Source organism: Ursus americanus, chromosome 2, assembly GCF_024610735.1.
Source record: "Ursus americanus isolate L20-20 chromosome 2, mUrsAme1.1.p, whole genome shotgun sequence".
Lineage (NCBI taxonomy): Eukaryota > Metazoa > Chordata > Mammalia > Carnivora > Ursidae > Ursus > Ursus americanus.
In genome coordinates this window covers 46,762,398-46,783,501 of record NC_142128.1, presented here as the reverse complement: position 1 = coordinate 46,783,501, position 21,104 = coordinate 46,762,398, and the positions used below count along the sequence as shown (strand labels likewise).

The window sequence follows — 21,104 nt, the reverse complement described above, 5'->3', positions numbered from 1 at the left end:
ATATTGTAAGAACTCGTTCATATTTTCACTGGCATCTAGAATCGCCCTAGACGAAATCACGGTGTCTTGTTCACACAGGTACTATATTTTAAAGTGTGGATACTACTGTTAACAATTAAAATACAGATTCTTATAAAGGCACCACTGTTCTTTGCTGTCACCCATTTCCTAAATCAAAGGCAGCTAAAATCACAACTGTTATGTCGGGAGACAGTTGTGTGTGGTAGGCATCAGACGTTCCTGCCCTGCACTTTACGTATTTTTGTAGCTCTGGAATATTTCATTAACAAAATTTTAGAGGAATGCTTGTGCTCGAAACATTTGGGACCACAACTGTTAACCAAACATTGCATCTTAGGAATGAAGGAAGCCACTGCCCAAAGATGGCCCCCCAAAAAGTTCCACAGGTTCATGAGCAGAAAGTCCGAGTCTGGAAGCCACAGCTTCTGACTCCCCATCCTGTGCTCATGGTGTTGCCCGACAGCTGTTCTTTTCACAGGCCCGGGATCCTGGCTCTGGCAAATGAAGTTATCTGTTCATTCCTCCATGTATTCAATATACACGTAATGAGCTCTCTGATGTGCAAGCAATCCATCTTACAGCAGAAAGAAAAGGAGGAAGAATCAGAAATTGACTTCACAGAATCTGGAACACTCTCAGGCTGCTCAGGGGAAAGCCTGCCATGCTCCCCCCCCTCCCCTGAGTCTTTCCCACACCACTCACACTGGCTGCTCTCATTTCCTCTGTTGCTTCCTACCCTGTTCCACACCCAGGGACACAGGTCAGTGACCCGGGAAGGGTGCAGGATGCCGATGAGGTCAGAAAACATGGCAAAGGGGCCCTCTGAATGTAGGCAAGGCTTTGGGGCAGGAAATATCCGAGTTCTTGCTGTTTGGAACATTGAGGAAGGCTAGAGAGGTTGATCCAGACAAAAGATGTTCTGGGGGAGGGAGGCATTTGCAGTGTCAAGAGACAGGCATCCTGGCTGAGGGCAAATCCAACAGGCCCTCGGAAGGCAGGCAGCAGCAGAGCCTGGAGTGCGGGCAATTTCGGGCTGTGCACTCAGGGGAGCCTGTGAGTGGCGGCTGCTCCCCGGGAAGAGGAGAGGAGACACGCCCTGGAATACAGCCATCACTTCTTCCGACTGGGAGCACGTTGACAGGTCACAGGGAGCTGAACAACAACCCAAATGATTAAGGGGCCCGAAGGGGTGATTTATGGAGCAGGGTAAGTACCAGGACTAATAAGCTACTGCTCTCAGGCTGCTTTCCCCTCCGCTAGCTCTCACAGCACGTTAAAAATATGTATTAGAACCTTTTTAGCAAAAACTGAGGCAGAGGTGGGGGAAGCGTTACCAATAAAGCAGCAGCCCTGACTGGGACCAGTAGGGCCAAGTGTGTCTTGCTCTCTAGAACCCAACACAGACGCTCCTCTAGCGCCTGTGGTTCCGGGAGCAGGAAGACAGGAACGTTACACTAGCCTTGCAGAGTGAGAAGGAAAAATGCTTCAACGGTACAACTCGTACCCACACACATACACACACAACCAGGAGCTGAAGTCTGTTAGTATCCAGGAGAGCCGTGAATCGAGGATTTAGGGCTTTCTTCCTCAGGCGAAAATGGGTTATGACACAATAATGAATCCTTCTACCTTTCTAAGATAGCTTTAAAAGGCGGCCATCGATCATGCGTGTGACCTCCCTGGGCCCCTCATCATCCGCCATGTGTATCCCACACCCACCTTGCAAAGGTAAATGAAACCTTTCACATCAAGGGTTATAAAGTCCCCTGAAAAAGGCACGCTTGCACTCTTAGCTCTGTGACCTTGGGCAGAACACTGACCTTTCTGGGAACCACCCTTTCCTTCTGAGAAATGAGGGTACTGTGCTGGATTACACCTGAGACCCTTCCCAGTTCTCAGTATGACTCCATGCAATCCAGCCCCAGAGCCCTTGCAGCAAGTGTGGGTGGATGGGCCCACGTCCAACCTAGAAGCAAGGGAAGAGGCTGGAAGGGGAAAAACATGCAACGGACAGGGGAGGGTTCTCAACTAGAGACCAAATTATTAGAGTTTTGCATAGAAAACGGGGGTGGGGGGGTTACATGCTTTAGGGTTTTGAAAAAAGTGAACAGCAGAGGGGGAGAGGCTGAACATCATCCTGGCACCAGCTCTGAAGATTCCAAAAGGACCGAGAGTAGAAACAGAAACCCCAAGAAAGGCCAGGAGCACAGATCTAGCACTAGGTTGTAAGAATGAAGAAAATGTGCAGATAAGATTCTTGTAGAGACTGAGAAGTGGGATAAATAAGGGGTCTCTCAATCCCCTGCCTGGAAAAAGCAGCGATGCTTTCCACGATGACAGCACAGGTGAGCACACAGGATGCTGTGGAGGAAGAAGCCTACCTTGTACCGGCGAACCACGCAGAAGCAGGGCACAAGAGCTAGACGGGATTTCGGAGGTCGGGTAGCCATTCACGAGGCTCCCCCCATCCTTGCCTCTCCCGAGGCTTTGTTCCAGGACTCTCCTTCCTAAGCTTGGACCCATCAGCACAATGCAGAGGCAAGGAGAGATCTGAGAAACCTGTGTTTGCACTCACCCATAGGGTCGGATGTTTTCAGGTTTAAAGGGGGGGAAAGAGTGGGCAGAACAGGTGACTGCGATCAATGTTTGTGGTATAATGAAAGACAGGAAGAAAAGGGTCACTCTTGGGAGACCTGAAGACACTATTTGAGGAGGAGGAGTTGGAAGGGTTCTTGGAGAAATGGTGCTGTCTCTGTCAAGTGATCATTCAACCTTTAAGAGGACAGCGGCAGTTGTGTTTGACAAGCAGTTTCTCACAATAAGTCTGAAATCTACTCTCAGAAGCTTCCACTTACTATTCTCTAAAGTGGTGCTTTTCAAACCTTAAGGTCCATATGACTCACCAGGGATCTTACTAGTTACAGGCTGGGGAGGTGGGGGTGGGGCACAGTTGCATTTCCAACAAGGTTCCAGGTGACACTGACGCTACTGGTCCACGGACCACACTTTTGAGTAGCAAGGCTCTGAGCCAGAGCACATGTATCCAAAAGGTATTTGGAAACCTTAACTGTCTGAACTAATGATCTCTAAAGGTTGTTTTTTTTTTTTTTAATGCTAGTATTCTATGATTCCTACCAAGTGTAATGTCAATATCCTGGTTACATAAAAACTGAGACAGGATATTTATCAACAGCTACCTTTGATGGCCAAAAATCAAACTCTAATATGATAAAAATGATTAAAACAGTATCCAGAGCTCAAAATCCAGAAGGGAGGGCAATCTGAAGAGTTATTGGCTTGTTTCCAAGCATAATAATTTCCTGCTGTCAGCAGGTGACAATATTTCCTCCGGGTCCAAGGGACTGCAAAGTGCAGCAAAGGTTCTCCACCTTGGCTGTGCAACGGGACCACTGGGATGCTGACAAAATACTAGTATCTGGATCCCGCCCCCAGAAATTCTGATTCCACTGGTCTGGTGTGCAGCCTGGACACTGTGATTTTTAAATGCTCCCCAGGTGATTCTAAGGTACTAGAGTAAGATGCAGCAGACCCAGGGGCGCCTGGGTGGCTCAGTCGTTAAGCGTCTGCCTTCAGCTCAGGGCGTGATCCCGGCGTTCTGGGTTCGAGTCCCACATCGGGCTCCTCGGCTGGGAGCCTGCTTCTTCCTCTCCCTCTCCCTCTCCCTCTCCCCTGCTGTGTTTCCTCTCTCGCTGGCTGTCTGTCACATAAATAAATACATAAAATCTTTAAAAAAAAAAAAAAAAAGATGCAGCAGACCCAGAGGAACCAAGAGGCAAAGAGGGGTAAGCGGTAAATGTTGGCCATCCCATCATCAGATGCATCACATAATCTCCACCCCATTTCATCGTCCCTTCCAGCCCATTACCAACAGGTTACAGGTTGTTATACAGAATTCTCAGGCATGACACCAAAAACAGCCAGCAAAGAAAACATTTCAATCAATTGGACTTCATCAAAATTTTAAAAACTTTTGTTCCGTGTGAAGCCAGTTTGAAGTGAATAAAAAGACAAGCTATGGACCGGGAGAAAACATTCGCAAGTTACACATCTGACAAAAGACAACCAGAATATCTAAGGAACACTCAAAACTCATTAAAAAAATTTTTCAAGTAAAAATTGGGTAAGGGACAAAAGGAACTTCATCAGAGGACACAGGAAGGCAAAGACGTACGTGAAAAGAAGCCAACAAGATTTGGTGGTCGGGCCAGAGTTTGTGTGTGACAGGAGGAACCGTAACTACGGTGACACCTGCCTAGGAAAGGAGGGCATACAATTATTTTTGTTCACTGGAACTTCTGAAGTCTGCATCTTGCGTGTCAGGGTCTACTGAGACGTGTCCAGACCTCATCACCGCTCCCTGAGACAACAGCATAGTCCCCCAGGGCAGGAATAATAGCTTCCCATGATAAGATGCTCAACATCATTAGCCATTAGGGAAATGCAAATGAGACCACAATGAGATCCCGCTCCGCACTAATTAGAATAGCTAACGTAAGAAAGTGCTACTACCACCAAGCCCTAGCGGGGATGAACACAACTGGGCCTCTTCTGCGCTGCTGATGGAAATGTCGAATAACATGCCCATTCTGGAAAACTGTTGCGGAGTTTCTCATGAAGTTAAACATACACTCACCATATGGCCAGCAATACCTCAGCTAAGGATTTACCCTAGAAAAATAAAAACTTACGTTCCCGCAAAAACTCGCACATGAAATGCTAGCAGCTCTATTTACAACCACCAAAGTAAGAACCCAAATATTCTTCCAACAGGTAAATAAACTGTGGTATATCTATATCTATATAATGGAATACTACTCAGAAGTCATAGGTAAATCATGTAGTTCAAGTGTGATGTCTATCACTGTTATTAAAAAAAAATCACAGGCGGGAATGCAAGCTGGTGCAGCCACTCTGGGAAACAGGATGGAGTTCCTCAAAAAGTTAAAAGTAGAGCTACCCTACGACTCAGCAGTTATGGTCCTAGGACTTTACTCAAAGAATACAAAAATACTATTTCAAAGAGATACATACACCCCGATACTCACAGCAGCATCCACAACAGCCAGATCATGGCAACAGCCCAAGTGTCCATCGACTGACGAATGGATAAAGAAGATGTGGTGTGTGTATATATACACAATGGAATATCACTCAGCCATCAAAAAGAATGAAATCTTGCCATTTGCAGCGACATGGATGGAGCTAAAGGGTATTATGCTAACTGAAATAAGTCAGGGAGAGAAAGACAAATATCATATGTGGAATTTAAGAAACAAAACAAAGAAGCAAAGGAGGGGAAAAAAAAGAAAAGACACGAACCTAGAAACAGACTCTTAACTCTAGAGAACACACAGCTGGTCACCAGATGGGAGGTGGGGGGATGGGGAAACAGGTGATGGGGATTAAGGAGGGCGCTCGTGATGAGCTCCAGGTGATGCACAGACGTGCTGAATCACTATACGGTACACCTGAAAATACTACTACACTGTGTTTACTGAATTTAAAAACTTAAAAAAAAATCTCAGGTAAATTGGTTGGAAGTTTAAAAAAAAAAATCTAACAAATGAAAATGAACTACTGATTCAGACAAAACCTGGAAGCACCTCAAAGACATCATGCTTTGAATGAAAAAGGCAGTCTCAAGGGTTACATCATGTACAAGTCCAGTTATAGGGACAGTCTCAAAAAAGGCAAAACTGGTGACAGAAAACAAACGAGTAGTGGCCAGGGGTTAAGGGCTGGGGAGAGGGTACGGCCACAAAGGGACAGCACCAGGGAGAGGAGGAGGTGATGGAGACAGTTCTGCACCCTGACTGTGGTCGTGGCTGCAAGAGTCTATAGGCTAAAATTCATAAAACTTTACCGTAAAATCGATTTTACCCTGTTAATTTTTAAAATAAATTAAAAAAATTTTTAAATAGTTTATATTTTAAATTTAAATTTTAAATTAATTTAAAAAATAAAATGGAAACCAAAATGCTGCAGGCTGGATGAAACATCAGGATGGGGGGACGCAAACTAGAGTGAGAGTTCCAGACCCTCTCCCTCCCAGGTCAAGGGCAAGGGCTCCCGCAGTGCCCTACAGTGCAGGCCGGGAGAACCTCACACTGGCCTGAGGAGATGCAGGAAGAAGACTTCCCAGCCACAGGGTTCCCCCCACTCCCGGCTCACGCAGGGCCTGTCCAGACACCTGCTGGATCACTGGCCTGGGGCGATGGACACCCTCAAGGTCACCCCACTGCTCTGCATCCAAGCCTGGTCAACTCTGTCTGGTAACCCGGCGCCTTCAGGAGGCCATTTCTTCAGGCCCTGGGGGTGGACACCCCTTCCCTTTGGGAACTGTAGTCAAGACTGGATGTGTCTCTCCAGGCCCTGGCCTTCAGGGCTGAACTTCAACACTCCAACCGGCAGAAATCATTTTCCGGCATTTCCTAGGCGCAGAGTGACACCGAGCCCACCACCCTGTTGGTTCCTGAACACCTGCCTTGTCACGGAATCCACACCAAGCAAAGGCTCGCAGACGGACAAGAGGATCAGCTAAACAAGGAAGGCCGAGGGCCGGTGGAAGTCATGTGGCTATCAGCAAGCAGTGTGAGAGGAAGGCGGAAATCCAGGCTATTGGGTTCTCCTCACACCTACCCTCCCTCCCTAAGATCTTCATTTATCTTGCCGCCTCCCTGGGTTGGCTTCTCCTTCTCAGGCATCAGCTGTCTGTCCCCACCCAGAATCCTTTGCAGACGCAGGAGATGTAGGAGGGTGGCAGCATCTCCAGCTTGGGCCAGCCACGCGTCTCCTGTTCTCCAAGCTGGAGAGGGTTTGTAGAGGAAACCAAGAAGGTCCTTGGTAGGAGAGGAAAGTGCGAGCTGGCTGGTTGTCACTGACCTGAATGCTAAGCTCGTGCCCTTGGAACCTGGCTGCACACCAGGCTGAGCTGCTCTCAGAGCCGCCCCCTCCCCCACTCCACGTTCGCATCATTACTGCCCAGAGAGGTTCGTTCTAACTCAGCTACTCGAGTCTTTCACCACAGCCTTTTGGAAGTCTCAGAGTACTTTCCGATCATCCCACTTCGCCTTGGCCAGCGCTCACCAGCTTGGCCTCCTGTCTTTTCTGTTTCTCCCCCTTAAGTCCTGGGGTGTCCTAACGATGATGCTACAGGGTGAGAGGGGCACAAAAATCGCACCCCGCCACAATCCTAATCTTCTTGAAACACTGTATATAATAGGTTCCGACCGAAACTTTCTGTAACAACGCACGGCCTAAACAAACTCAAAACCCGATGTTCAACATTTTCTGCCAACTGACCCAAAGTGGCCAGTTTGCCTTCTCCTACCAAATGGCTCCCTGACACATGTGATGTCTAAGCTTGATTCTTCAGAGCCCTAGATTTGGGAGAGAGCCTCAAAGACCCCTCCTCAGGGCTGAGAAACCACACAGGCAGAAATGTGCGCCCCTCCCCCCACCTGCTGCCTACAGCTCTCATGTTTAGTATGTTGGGTTCCACGTAACACTCTGTTTGACAAATGAGGTCTTAACCTTTTCTCTTTTTTTAAGATTTCATTTATTTTGGAGAGTGAGCGAGAGCACGAGCTGGGTGGGGGGGGGGATCCAATGCCAGGCTCGATCCCAGGACCCTGGGATCACAATACCTTGAATTTTTCTTTTAAAAAGACAAGACCTTAGGGCACCTGGGTGGCTCAGTTAAGCATCTGCCTTCAGTTCAGGTCATGATCTCAGGGTCCTGGGATCGAGCCCCACATTGGGCTCCCTGCTCAGAGGGGAGCCTGCTTCCCCCTCTCCCTTTGCCCCTCCCTCCTGCTCCTGCTCTAGCTCTCAAATTAAAAAAAGGGGGGGGGGAGTCACTGACCTACATGAAGTTTTATGTTGCAACAGTTCCAATGTGCTGTGGTTTATTCGCTGTCTATTCTGAGGATAACGGGGATTTTTTGGGGTCTGCACCATCACTTACATAAGTACTACCTTAAAACTCCCTCAGTCCCTTTATCTATCCAAAGTATTCTCTTAAGATCTCCTTCAAATAGCACTTCCTGAACACCCGCCCTGACTACTGTACCCTGAAGGAATTTCTTCCATACTGCTGTGGCAATTAGCACTCACGGGGCTGGTTTTATAACAATGCTATATATAAAATGCATCTAACACTCTTAACTTGGAACATGTCCTTTCTCATCTTCTCTCCCGGACGAAGTTCTTTGAAGGCAGGTGCTATGTAGGTTCAGCTTTATAGCCAATGTAGCATCTATTATAGGATTTTCAGCCAAATGGAAGGACTTGTTCTGACAACGTAGAAAGCGCACTCCGCCCGCAGCACGGAGACTCTGGGGGCCGGGCAGGAAGCAAGGAACGCTCCAAGGAGGTGAGAAAGTGTACAAGTCGCTCTCACCCCAGGTTTGGACACACTACCCAGCCCTACAGGCAGACAGACCCCATGCCGGAGGAATACCGCCAGGGGCAGGCTCTTGGCTAGCTGCCATTTAATTCTGGAGAAAGACAGTCTTCTCAATACGGCCAAGTTCTCCTTCCATTTATTTTTCCTTTTTCAGTATGTGGTTATTCTAATGGCTCTCAAAAGGGGAATCACAGCACCATGAACCTGAGCACCTAGGTTCATGCCCCTCAGACTCCGAGCCCAACGCTTGGAAAAGTTACTTGAGTTCAGGAAACACACACAGCCGCTGCCTGTTTGACCTACTTCTCTGTTCCTAAGAGCTTAACAACTTTTAGGAAATCAGGCTACTGACTGGACCACAGGTAAATCGCATGCTTTCCTACTTTTTCAAAGGAAAATTGAAAAAGGAGAAAGAACGGTAGCGACAGAGCCCCTTAGAAAATTATCCCTAACGGTCACCTGGTTCGTAGCAATCACCACATTGTGAGTCCAAATCAAAGGCTCTTCCATGACTAAGTTCCAAAATAATGTGTCATCTTAACAATTTATTGGCTTGGAATAATTGTGCCAAAAAAGAGAACTATTATTCTCCAGGCTAAAACGAGCCGAGTTCCTTTTCTTTCTTTCCATCCCTTTTCCAATCAGGACGATACTCAGTTGTAACCAATTACTTTCAGATCACCACTCAAAAATGAACAGATTTAAAAAAAAAAAACTTGAATGTGTTTATCCGTTGCAGTTCCCAAAATATCAGCCATGATCTTTTTCTTCAAATGTCTCAAATTATTTTCAAAAGGTATACATTTTTGTCCCTCATTTCATATCTCTGTATCTTTCCAGTCCCCCTCCAGCCACTACAAAGATAAAAGGAAATCCAATTTTAAAAAGCAGGAACATTATATTTGATATTGAATAATTAAGATACCCAAGGATCTGTAAAAAGGGGTATTTTACCATGAGAAACTGGCTACAAGGTGACTGGCTGTTCCCAAATTCGACAGGCTTAAAGGACAGAGCAGGGGTTTTCCCAGGTGACAGACTATGGCCTCTTCTTCTAAGGTGGAGAGGGGCAGCCCTGCGGTGGGGCTGCATTTGGACGTGAACTTGATCCTGGAGGTGCCTTGGTTCACCTGGGTCTGCCTGGGGTACTCAGTGGGTCCTTTCAATGTGGAAACTTTAATCAATCAATTTGGAAATTTTGCTTCTGTGACAATTTCCTATTTATTATCTCTGTTTCAGAACTCATCAGTTATTGACCTTCCTAGAGTAACAAATCCAAAAATCTGTCTTTTTTCTCTTTCTGTTCTAATTTTTGGCTGTTTTTTTCTGAAACTTTTCAACCCTTCTACTTTTAGTTGGATTGTCATTAGTGTCTTAATTTTCTAGGGGTTTTTTGGGGTTTTTTTTCAGGTTTCTTTCTCATCTCTGCTGTGTCTGTTTTCCTCAGCTTCTTCCTTCCCTTTATTTTGGTCTCTATTATATTGAACAGTTTCCTCAAATGTCTCATGATTTGGGGCCGCCCACCCCTATTTCAGAAAGAGGAAGTCAAAAGCTGACTGGAAGTGCTCTGGGGGTGGGGGGGCTGGTTGCCAGGAAGACCTCACTGACCAGGGAGCTTCACTACAGACAGATGAGGACGCAGAGTGACCTTCTAGTTGCAGAAACCAAATGTCAAGGCCTAAAGATCTTTTCTCTGGGACCATTCAGTTTCTCCAGAGAAAAAGCTTACCATCAATATTCCAGAAACAGGAGGGGGAGCTCTAGAGTCCCACCAGTTAAATAAGAAGACTTCTACTTCTACTTATGAACTTTTAATTATTTTTTTTTTATTTTTATTTTTTGAGAGCACACGCACACACATGATAGAGGGGGAGGGGCGCAGGGAGAGGAAGAGCAAGAATCTCAAGCAGACTCCCCTCTGAGCGCAGAGGGGTGGGGGGTAGGGTCTCGATCTCAGGACCCTGAGATCATGACCTGAGCCGAATCAAGAGTCGGACACTCCACTGAGAAACTGTGTACCTTACCCTGCTTTTGCAACAACCGGTACCTCCAAGTCTTGAGTCTGTCCAGACTCTTCCCTCACCAGTCAACTCACCTGTCACCTGAAGCTGCCTCTGTTCAATTAAGGCCATCAACACATCCACAAATTCCATCTTTTAAGAAGTCATTGAGATCTCTGTATTGACGATTTCCTCTCCTGTTCTTTGCCTTAACGGTTATTTCAGTGAGGTTTCAGGAGTGGGGGGAGATAAATACATCCAGCCAACCCACCAGGTTTCAGGACCATTCCTTAAGTCTGAGAAAATGCTATATGATTGTCTGAACCCATTTTAGTGATGCTAAAACTCTAACGAAGCAGCCTCTCCTCTCTTGAAAGATTAGTCTGGAAGTACTGTTATTTTAATGGCACAGATAGAAGCTCTTTGACCCATCTGCTAGTTTTTCCACTTACTGCAGTCCTACCACACCTAGTTCTATTTGGCTGTGTCAAAAATCCCTGTCATTACTGACTACGTGTCATTATGATCTGTTTGTATTTGTCTGATTCCTGCCACAGGAGTCAGACAAGAACCAGACGGACCTCCTCCCCCACACTATGCTACTGAAGAGAGCAGCTCTCATCACAGGACCTGGTATCCTAATGGAATGACCCCATTCCCTTCAGAAACTATCAGAAGGGCCGGAGTCTTCCACATGCCATGTCACGGCTAAGAAGCCACGTCACCACCAACTTGACTATGGAAGAGCAGTCGTGACACCGTGGCCTCACATTCCACGGCCCACTACTGAAATGGGCGTCTTCTAGGAAGAAAGGGACCAAAGATCAGAATGACAAGCGTCCTGGTGAAATGTTTCAACAATTAATACATTCTTCTCTCAGGATTAGTTAGAACCCAGAATTCAACAGAAGGCAATGCAGAATTATTCCAGAATATAAGACAGACAGCCCTCTGGTTGAGGACTTCAACAACAAAAGGAACCATATGTTTGAGACTCAGGAGTGAAGAAATGCCAAAAACCAGAAGACAAACAAAGGCTTCACTGACAACAATGAGACTAAAACATCATCTTCCTATAGCCATGTGAGAGCGCTGGTAAAGGGCAATGACCATCAGGTGTCGATATCAACAGAAACATCGGAAGGGAATTTAAAAGGGAATAATTTCCTTAGCAGGAAATTCATGGTTATGGTACCTTCCTGGGAAGCACCAAAACTCATCTGGCACTTCCTACCCATCCCACCGGTTGCTGACATTCTATTACTGGCATTTCTCTTTCCCTGTTCACTCTTTACTTGTTTGATACTTTGCTTCCTCAGTAAAAATGGAGAAGCAGTTGGACTCAAGACCTAGTTTAGCAATAAAAGCGACGGGGCCTAGAGCTGGACTGGATATCGACCAGGAGGACGAGCCGGGGACCAACAGGGAGGTTTCTAGTATTTGTGCAACTATATACACAGCGGCTTCAGTCACTGGATCAGGATAACTGCAACAGAAACAGATTTATGGAGGAAGAGCTGGATTCTGGACAGGACAGTTCTGAGGTGCCTTTAAGAAATGCAAGAGGAGAAGTCAAGTAGGCCGTGGGGAAAATAATCAAACTTTGCAGTCAGGGAAGAGGTCTAAGCCCGAAATATAAATTCCGGATTGCCTGTGTACAGTTGTGAATGTAAAGAGACTACCCTAGAGGAAAGTAAGAGAGAACTCCAGTATTTACCAACTAGAATAGGAGGGTCCACTTCTCTATGAAACCGTAGGAAAATGCCATTTTGTAGACCAAAATGGTGGACTACCAGGAATTTCTCTATGGTCCAATCCAATAGAAAAAATGGCCAGAGAGGGTAAGATCAGGAGAGTATGAGGTATTGTGTGAGCCAAAAAATTTAAAAGAGACGATGATGGTCAGTGGCAACAACGTTCCTGAGAAATCTGGGAGGATGACTAAAAACATCCAACACGTTTGAGAAGGGCGAGCACTAGCTCTTTTGACAAGACTTAACTCTGGCAGAAAGACTGGGGCTGGAAGTCAGTTTAAGATGAGAGTGCGCTGAGAAATTTGGGGTATGGGCAGCAAGTGAGCCATTCTTCTCAAGATCAAACAAGATAATATATCTAAAGAGATTAGAAGGGTGCCTGGCTCATTTAAAGGACTTGATAAATGGGTTAAGTGATTAACTGTTGTTTTTTTAATGCCGACTAGTAAGATTACTGGTCGCTCCAAACCTCCCACGGCACTTTAAACAAAGCTTTGTACTTCGCTGGTACTCAATAAATACTTTGGATGTGATCACTGTTAAGGAGGAACAAAGGGATGCTAAATCATTCTAGTCTACATAATCTGCAATTAAAAGTAGCTATAAATTCTTGGTGAACCAGATGCCCTATTTTCCCTTCGTAAAAATATAAGCTAATCTAAATAGGATTCTGTATTCTTCATTCCTTCACTCTATGAATTAACAAAATCTTCTATTAGGATATCACTAGATTACTACATGATGAAGCTACTCCCCTACTGACACAAACACACAGAGGAAATTTGGCCTAAAAGGGAAGCTGGTTCTATTTTGTGACACGATTCAAGGTTGTGAGATTAAATGAGGATATCACTGAGCAGCTCCAGCATTTGAAAACAAAGCTGATCTTGGAATCAGGAGCTCTTTGCTGTGGTCAATGAAAGAATGAGAGATTCTGGAATATTCCAGAAAATACACTGGCCACAGGTTAGGTGTTCCTTTGGTTTATATTCATAGTAATCAATGCTTCTCCTATCCACAGGTGCAATTTTACAGCTTGAAGGAGCCCATATCTAGCCACCACGCAGAGTGAAAGGTAAAGAGAACCTCAGAAAACCAAAACAAGTGTAGGCTCCTGCAGGTTCTTCATTTACTCCCCTCTAGGGCAAACCCAGGGTGATTTACACTTTGTGCATTACCTGGCACAGTCTTTGCCCAGCTACTGCTTTCCCTCTCAGGCAGGCCTCCTCTTCCACACACCCTATCTCTACCAAACACACACACACTCATTCTATACGGCCCAACCATTCGGGGTCCCCCCAAATAAGAGTTGCCCATTCCTCTGAATTCCTAGCACTCTTTGTCCATAATTCAACTTCAGCATCTAATACATTAGGTTGCAATTATACGTTTAGCAGTCTTTCCCCAGCTCTATCTTCCAACAGGACAATGTGCCCAGCAAAGCTGAGATCTGGACACACTTGTCTTACTTCATTCTGAACACCTGACACATAACTGATAACAAATGGGTGTTGGATAGATGGTATTTTTCTAACCAATTCAGGAACCTGATTTAATGCATCAAATTAGAAGGGAAACAAGCCAGGGGAGGTAGCTTTTTTTTTTTCCCCTATGGCTGCCAGGACAAATTACCACAAATTTAGCAGCTTAAAAATGCCACAAATTGAATGTTTTACCATTCTGGATACCCGAAGTCTAAAATGAGTCCAGGAGCTGCATTCCTTCTGGAAAATCTATTTTCTCCACTTTTTCAGCTTCTAGACACTGCCTGATTCCTTGGCTTGGGGCCTCTTCATCATAAGCCAGCAGGGCAGCGTCTTTGAAACCTCTGACCCTCCTGCCTCACCCTTGTAAGGACCCCTGTAATGATACCAGGCCCACCTGATGATCCAGGAGATCCTCCCCTCTGGAGATCCCTAACTAATCCCACCTGCAAAACTCCTTTTGCTCTATGAGGTGACACCTGGACAGGGTATCTTTGAGGGGCCCTCATTCAGCACAGGGCACAGGCAGGCACATGACAGGTGTAAAAGCAAGTGCCACTGACCTAGAAGCAAGGGACAAAACAGAAAAAGGTGGAAAGTCAAGGAAAGTCAACCACAAAAAATGGAGCAACATGTGTCCTTCTAAAGCAGGAGTAAATTAGCACTGCGCTCCCTCGAGGACCTCGGGGGGGGGGGGCACTTCTCCCTCTCAGTCCAATATTACCAACAATTCAAAATAATGACTGAGTCATGAGAAACAAAGTTCATTTCATTCTGTAAAGTTTAAGAAAAAGCATGAGGGATCATGAAATTATTTCTATTAAATGATCATTAATTTTGAAAGGTCAGACTCAGAGGCAGAAGCTTGAGCTCCCTGAAAATTTTACTTTTATGGAAAATCTTATTCTCCGATGCGAAATGGGATTTAGATTACGTTACAGGCTTGATGTCTGGGTCACTCCAAAATCCCTGTGTTGAAATCCTACCTCTTCTTGGGATGGGATGTGAGGCTTTGGGGAGATGATTAGGTCATAAGGGTGGTATCCTCAAGAACAGGGTGAGTGCCCTTATTTTTTAAAAAAGACCCCAGGAGAGCTCCCCTGCCCTCTCTGCCGGGAAAGGAAACAATGAGAAAATGGCTGTTTGCAACCTGGGAAAGGGCTCTCACTAAACCTGATCGTAGACTTCCAGCATCCACAACTGAGAAAGATTTCTGGTGTTGGAAAGCCACCCCATGTATGGTACTCTGTTACAACAGCCCAAGTGGACTTAGACAATGTTTACCAGACACCTGTACTTCCGTCAGGCATAACTGAACTTACATATCTAAATAAATGTTAACCCTCCAAGCAGTCACCCTGGGAACACAATACATTTCAATAAATAATTTCTGCCTGAAACTTGGGAGGAAATCTCCCTTTAAGGAGTTATTTTTAGAACCAATATATGAACCACATCATTATCAGTCTCATTTTGTTACCAACACCTCACTTTTTAACTGGAATTAGCAATAAGATGAGTTATCAAGATAGGCAACCATTACACTTGGCTCCACATGACTTCTGGACATTAAAAAAAAAAATTCGAATATCATTTATCCCGATAATAGTCAAAACAGTGAGCCACAAGATCTGGATACAGCTCTAAAATAGGAAAGCCAAAATAAATAAGTAAATAAAAGTGGGAGTTATCACTGAATGAAGAGTTTAACCTTTCCAGACCACCTCTTCAAACAGGACCACTCTCTTCGGGTGTGTAAGTTATGGTATGCTGGCTGCTTCGTACAACTCTGGCTCCGATCACTCAGTCACAACTTGTCTCTATGACTCACCACGTGTCACGCGGAAAGAACACTTAAGTGCTGTATGTCTACTCTCCATCAATGCCGATATATTACATGCATTACAAACTCCCATTTGTATTAACGCTGACATTGCACGTCTTTTGTATCTGGATGCCAAACCCTGGAGACGTATATTTTTCCCCTTTCCTTCCACGGACGGTGGGGACTTGATTTCATAGGTTTCAAGTTCCCACCCTACAGACCTGGGAATCCAGATGATCTACAGTCCAACTGGGAAGGATTTATTTCACAATCAAATACACATGGCTTCACAAACACACACTCACTCCATATGGGCCGTCCAGAACGGCTACACAAATGTACTTTCCTCCCAGCCATATATTTTTCAAGTTGCTGACAACAGAGCCCCATTAGCAACTTCATAGGTAAAGCTGGGCTCCATCACTGGCCTTGATATATGGCACTCTTGGTGGTCATTCGGCCCCATTCATACCCATGACATCACTGTTTCCATAGAAACAACATCACTACATTTTCAAAGGGGGGAAAACTACACGGGATTCTGAAAGAAGACAAAACGCAAACAATGCAGTTGGAATATGCGAGCTATTGGCGAGCGTGCTTTTTAAAGGGTGCCTTAGTTTCTCTGGAGAAAAAAAATTACAAAGTACAGATTTTACAAATTACAAGTAAATGGAGAAGAAATGTAACTAGGATATACAACTGCTAAATTTCGTTTGGAAATACAATCCACTTTACTTTGTCCAAGTTAGCTTTAAGAAATTTAACTTTTCTTAAAATAAGTCCTGCAACCCTATAAGGCAGGCATGTTAATGTCTGAACGCTTTTGAAAACATTTTAAAGTTTTTTCGTGTTTTGACTTAATGTGGTATCGAGTTAATATCATGGAAAGGAAGTTTTAACGATTGTTTTTGGCAGTTCCACTAAGAAAAATAATTCACGTGCAGTCAAATTCCACGAAAAACATAGAAGAACCAAGCCGCAATCATGTGAACACTGCACAACGGAACCGTATTTATGAAACTGGACACAAAGAAAGGCCAAGTCAAACCACTACATACAATTTGAACAGAACCTTTTCAAAAGCAATCACAACAATGAAAAATTCATGGAGAAGAAAATCAGGCACTAGGACCGTCCTCCGATTCTTCATATAAACGTAAGAGACTTCCTCGGTATTGCTGGAAATACCCACTGTGCTTAGGGAGAGAAACCAGCATTCTTTCAAGGGTCTATAATTAATAGTCTGATTTACAACTCCAGAAACATCTTAGGAATGCCTTTCTGGATGTGGGATAGTCTTTTCAAAGACCGAAAATGCTGCCCAAATCAGTCACCCAAAAGCAATCTAACTCAGAAGAGATGAAAAGTGCACAGGGGTGTATTCTTGGAGAGAGACCACATGTGTGCAAATACGGGAGCTCTCTGCCCCAGATAACGACAAGCATAACCGAACAGCCCTACCAGAGGTCACAGGTTGTCTCTCGTCTCCCTGAGCAGTGAAGGATGACAATGGCTGAGCAGTGGCAAGTATGTAAACCACAGTTTCCAAGCTGAGGGGAAGGGTCTTAACAGACTCAACCAAGCATCACCCTATGCACGCTGCCATGAACCCCCACAGCAACCCCCGCCAACCCGAGGCCACCCCATCGTTACTGACCTATGTCAAACCCGCTAGAATTAAGCACGTAAACCACGTATTTAATGGTGATAAACCCTACACAGACTCATTTACTTATCCTAGCAGTGGGCTTGTTTGGGGCCCTTCTCCATCCCTGAAATTTCCTTGCAGGAAGTGACATTAAAAAATACCGATGGCACAAAGCCACCAGCACCACCGGTCAGAACATCACCCAATCCTGCAGAGGGTCGGACAGGCGTGATTGCCAAGATTTTCATCGTAGACCTTAAAGGCTTGGCCTACGTGGAGACACAAACATCTAGAGCCAAGAGTCGAGCCATGGGATATAAGACACAAGGAACTGCAGAACACCCCTCGTGGTCAACCCAGGAAATAAACCAAGGTAGGAGAGAAGTGAGGGACACAGAGGTAGATTCAGTGGGAGAAAAAGCTCACAGGTAAGATGAGGGTGGGAGCTGCACCAATGATCCTACCCAGGTAGGCTGTTCTTCCATCAGGTGCCCCCACCCACCGCACCCCCATCACCATCTCCCGCTCAGAGTCCTGTAGCAGATACAGGGGGAAGGAGTGACTGTCCCACAAGCAAGACGGACAAAACCTTACTAAGACCTGGCTCTGCTCTCACGGGGCTCACAGACGAGGAAAGCTAGGTGTCTGGTAATTCTATTTCAGTGCTACAAATGCTGTGGGATGAAGCAAAAGGGTAATGCGTGGTTTGCCAGGGAGACAAGGTACGAGGGAAGAGGAGGGCTCGGGGAGACTGGGCGGCAAGAACATGCGTAGTAGCCACCAGATACCAACTTGGTGGTCAGGAAATGCAAATAGCCCTGTGTATTTGGAAGAAGCGCGCCCAAGGGCGTGGTTAGAGATCAGGCTTACCAGTGAGCCTGAGCTGAAGGCAGACACCCCAACTACTCTGTTCTTGAAAGACAAGAGACGCTGTTACTCCCTATAACAAACTACACATTGTGTGTGTGGTGTGTGTAAGAGGAGGAAAGAATGCAGACAGGCGAAGGAGAAAGTGTAGCACCGTAAGATGAGCAAAGCTGGTGTGTGAAGACGGATATTTATACAGGTCAGAAAGGAAACAGAACATTAAACAGTGTCCACATCAGTGTAGCTGTTTGGCCAACAACCGAAAATCCCAAGGACTCACAGGAGTTAGAATATAATAAAGACCAGGACACCTGGGTGGTGTAGTCGGTTAAGCACCTGACTCCTGATTTTGGCTCAGGTCAAGATCTCAGGACCGTGAGATCAAGCCCGTGTTGGGCTCCGTGCTGGGTGTGGGGCCTGCTTCAGGTTCTCTCTCTCCCTCTGTCCCTCCCTCTCTTAAAATAACTGTCCCTCCCCACTTCCCTCTCTTAAAATAACTTAATCTTTGGAAGATTAAGTTCAGCCGAGAAGCCAAAGTCAGGAAAAAAGCTGCCGGGATATTTGCCGACACCTAAGACGACAGAGGAGCCCCACCAGCAGCCCGACGCTCTGCCACGATGCCATCCGTGGTCTTGGGGCAGGACTATATGTGTGGGGGGGATGCTGTTTCCCCAGTCTCGTCTCTCTTCCAACTTAATTCTTATTTACCTCCTTCCTACCGTGCACGTGAAGGCTAGCTTGCTCACACAGAAAATAATCAACCAGCACAGGCTGTATTTCAACGCTTCTCTTACGCGTGAGACCACAGTCATGCATGGAGTTTACAACGCTGCAGAGGTCACTCCTCAAAGGATCCATCTCATCTGTTCGTCCTACAGCCATGATTACAGCTCTCACCTTGGCCAGACGGCTATCCTGATCAGCACCTTCCACGCAGCAATGGAAGGTCATGGAAAGAGGATATGGGAAAATGCAGATAGCTCAGAGCAACTCATTATCTATCCTGTAAAAAAAAAAAAAAAAAAATCTTCATCAGGGATCGACTCACACCTGCAATCCCTCTCTCAGGCCAGCCACTCGGAAGCAGGAAAAGAAGCGGAGGGAGGAGAGAAAGAACAGTCTGGGGAAGGGTCTGGGGTGCTGACTTCAGTCCAGGCCAGGGGAACAGGCAAGCACAGGAAAGATGCAGATCCCAGCTTCCCGAGGCTGAGCCTTGGTAATTAGGAGCTCCCGGAGAGGCAGAGGGGAAAGTGACCAACCTATAATACAAACTCTGGAAGCCGCCTCAAAAACTACAGTGCTCCTCAAGGTCATCTTGAGCCCTTCCCACTTACTTAAGAACAGCCTGACATATGCTAATTAACCCTCCTGATTCCGCAGCCCCGAGGGAGATGTAAATGTGTTTAACTGATGAGCACATTCAATTTGCACTATTCCTGGAGCTCGAACAGCTTTTTAAAGGGCCTCCTGGAGAAAAGCATCCTGACAGCATCAGGGACGGTCCTAACTTAAATGGACCACAAAGAGCCTCTTTGGAGAGGAAGCAGCAATAGTGGAAAGAATATGGGCTTGGAGAAAGATCTGGATCCAAATCCTGGATCGGGCATCGACCAGCTACAGGAGCCGGAGACCCACCTCCGTTTCTCTACCTAGACAAGAAGGATACCACCACCCACACCACAGATCCTGCTAGATCGTGCTGGCAAAATGCCCTGCCCTATTCCCAGTCGACAGTGGGCTCCAGTTATAATCTGTAGTGTGCTCTACACTGTGGTATGCTAGAAAGTACTGCAGTGATTTGTAATTTAGAACTTCTATCCTCACAGCCCTTCTTTGTGACCACCCACCAATCCCGGCCTCAGGGCATGCCAGCCACTGCAGAAAACACATTCATGTCAATTCCCTGGGCTCACATTCCTGACTGTAAAATGACCAACACCATTGCCTCGTGCTAGCCAGCAAGGTGGGGGTGGAGTCTCCGGGGCGGAAGCTTCTCGGGCTCCGTGTCACCTGCCAGGCTCCCTGCTCAGCCCTTGCTCACGTGCACTCACCTCCCCAGAGCCTACTTCAAAGCCATCAGCCTCTGTCGGGGTTCTGAGCACCTTCAGCTGTATTCTCACCTGTAAATCTCAGTAACAAGCTGCATACTTCCTCTTCCAAGGTCCAAAAAACAGCAAGGAGGCCCAGTGTGGTCTCTCTACACTATGAAATCTTAATGAGAGGACGCCATCAGCTTAAACGGTCAGATGATTTTCAGAATTATAAACACTTGCTAGGGTCAGCGTGGTGTGCGGTGGGGAGAGGCGTGGTACCTTTCATCTTTGCCCATTCGTACACATGGCAGCATGTCATTCCCAGCCAGTGGTACCCTACTAAAGCCACTCCAGATCACCAGAAATCCCAACCCTATGAGGTCCTTTAAAAATATTTAGAGACAATGACACAAATATTTCATTAGAAGAAAATGGTTCTTATTATACATTTTATAGATGGGAGAACCAAGTTGCCCCAAATCATACAGCTCCAATCTTACCTCCCCCTTTCCCTCCTCAACCTCAAAGGAGCCTCTGTAGGATTGGACCTGGTCTCCCTAGGATAGGAATGGTCTCCTTGGTACAGTAGATGCCTGCTTATTTTCTGGATTCACACATTAAAAAAAAGATAAATCTTCAACTACTTATCTGTGTCAGCAAAAACCTTTATTAAAAACTTGGCTTGGAAAATAAAAACCAACATATTTTTTTAAGAAAATAAGATCAGTTTGTTCATGGTAGAAAAAAGGGAACTTTCTCACAAGATGTCATCCACAAAGACGGCGACATTTGCTCAGATCTCAGGATCAAAAAAGAGAAGGATAACACCCTTTTAGCTAGGGAATCCAGGATTAAGGGACATGTCTAAACTGTCACTTATTTTTAAATTGTTCTGAAAAAGGGCTAGTATCCAGAATCTATAAAGAATTTATCAAACTCAACCCCCAAACACCAACTAATCCAGTCAAGAAATGGGCAGAAGACATGAACAGACATTTCTCCAAAGACGACACACAAATGGCCAACAGACACGTGAAAAAA

At 45.8% G+C, this 21,104-nt stretch overlaps 1 protein-coding gene across 5 annotated transcripts in view; it reads right to left on the bottom strand.

Moving 5' to 3' along the window:
- Positions 1–21,104, bottom strand: part of C2H1orf226 (chromosome 2 C1orf226 homolog) — a 267,134-nt gene that overhangs the window by 86,683 nt on the left and 159,347 nt on the right. Inside the window, exon 1 of one of the 5 annotated variants that reach the window (XM_045809711.2) lies at positions 18,928–19,048. The exons of the other annotated variants lie outside the window; for them this stretch is intronic. Coding sequence (XP_045665667.2) covers positions 18,928–18,981 — 54 coding nt within the window. The 5' untranslated portion in view covers positions 18,982–19,048. Of the gene's footprint in view, positions 1–18,927; positions 19,049–21,104 lie in introns of those variants that run through there. 5 annotated transcript variants of the gene reach the window in all.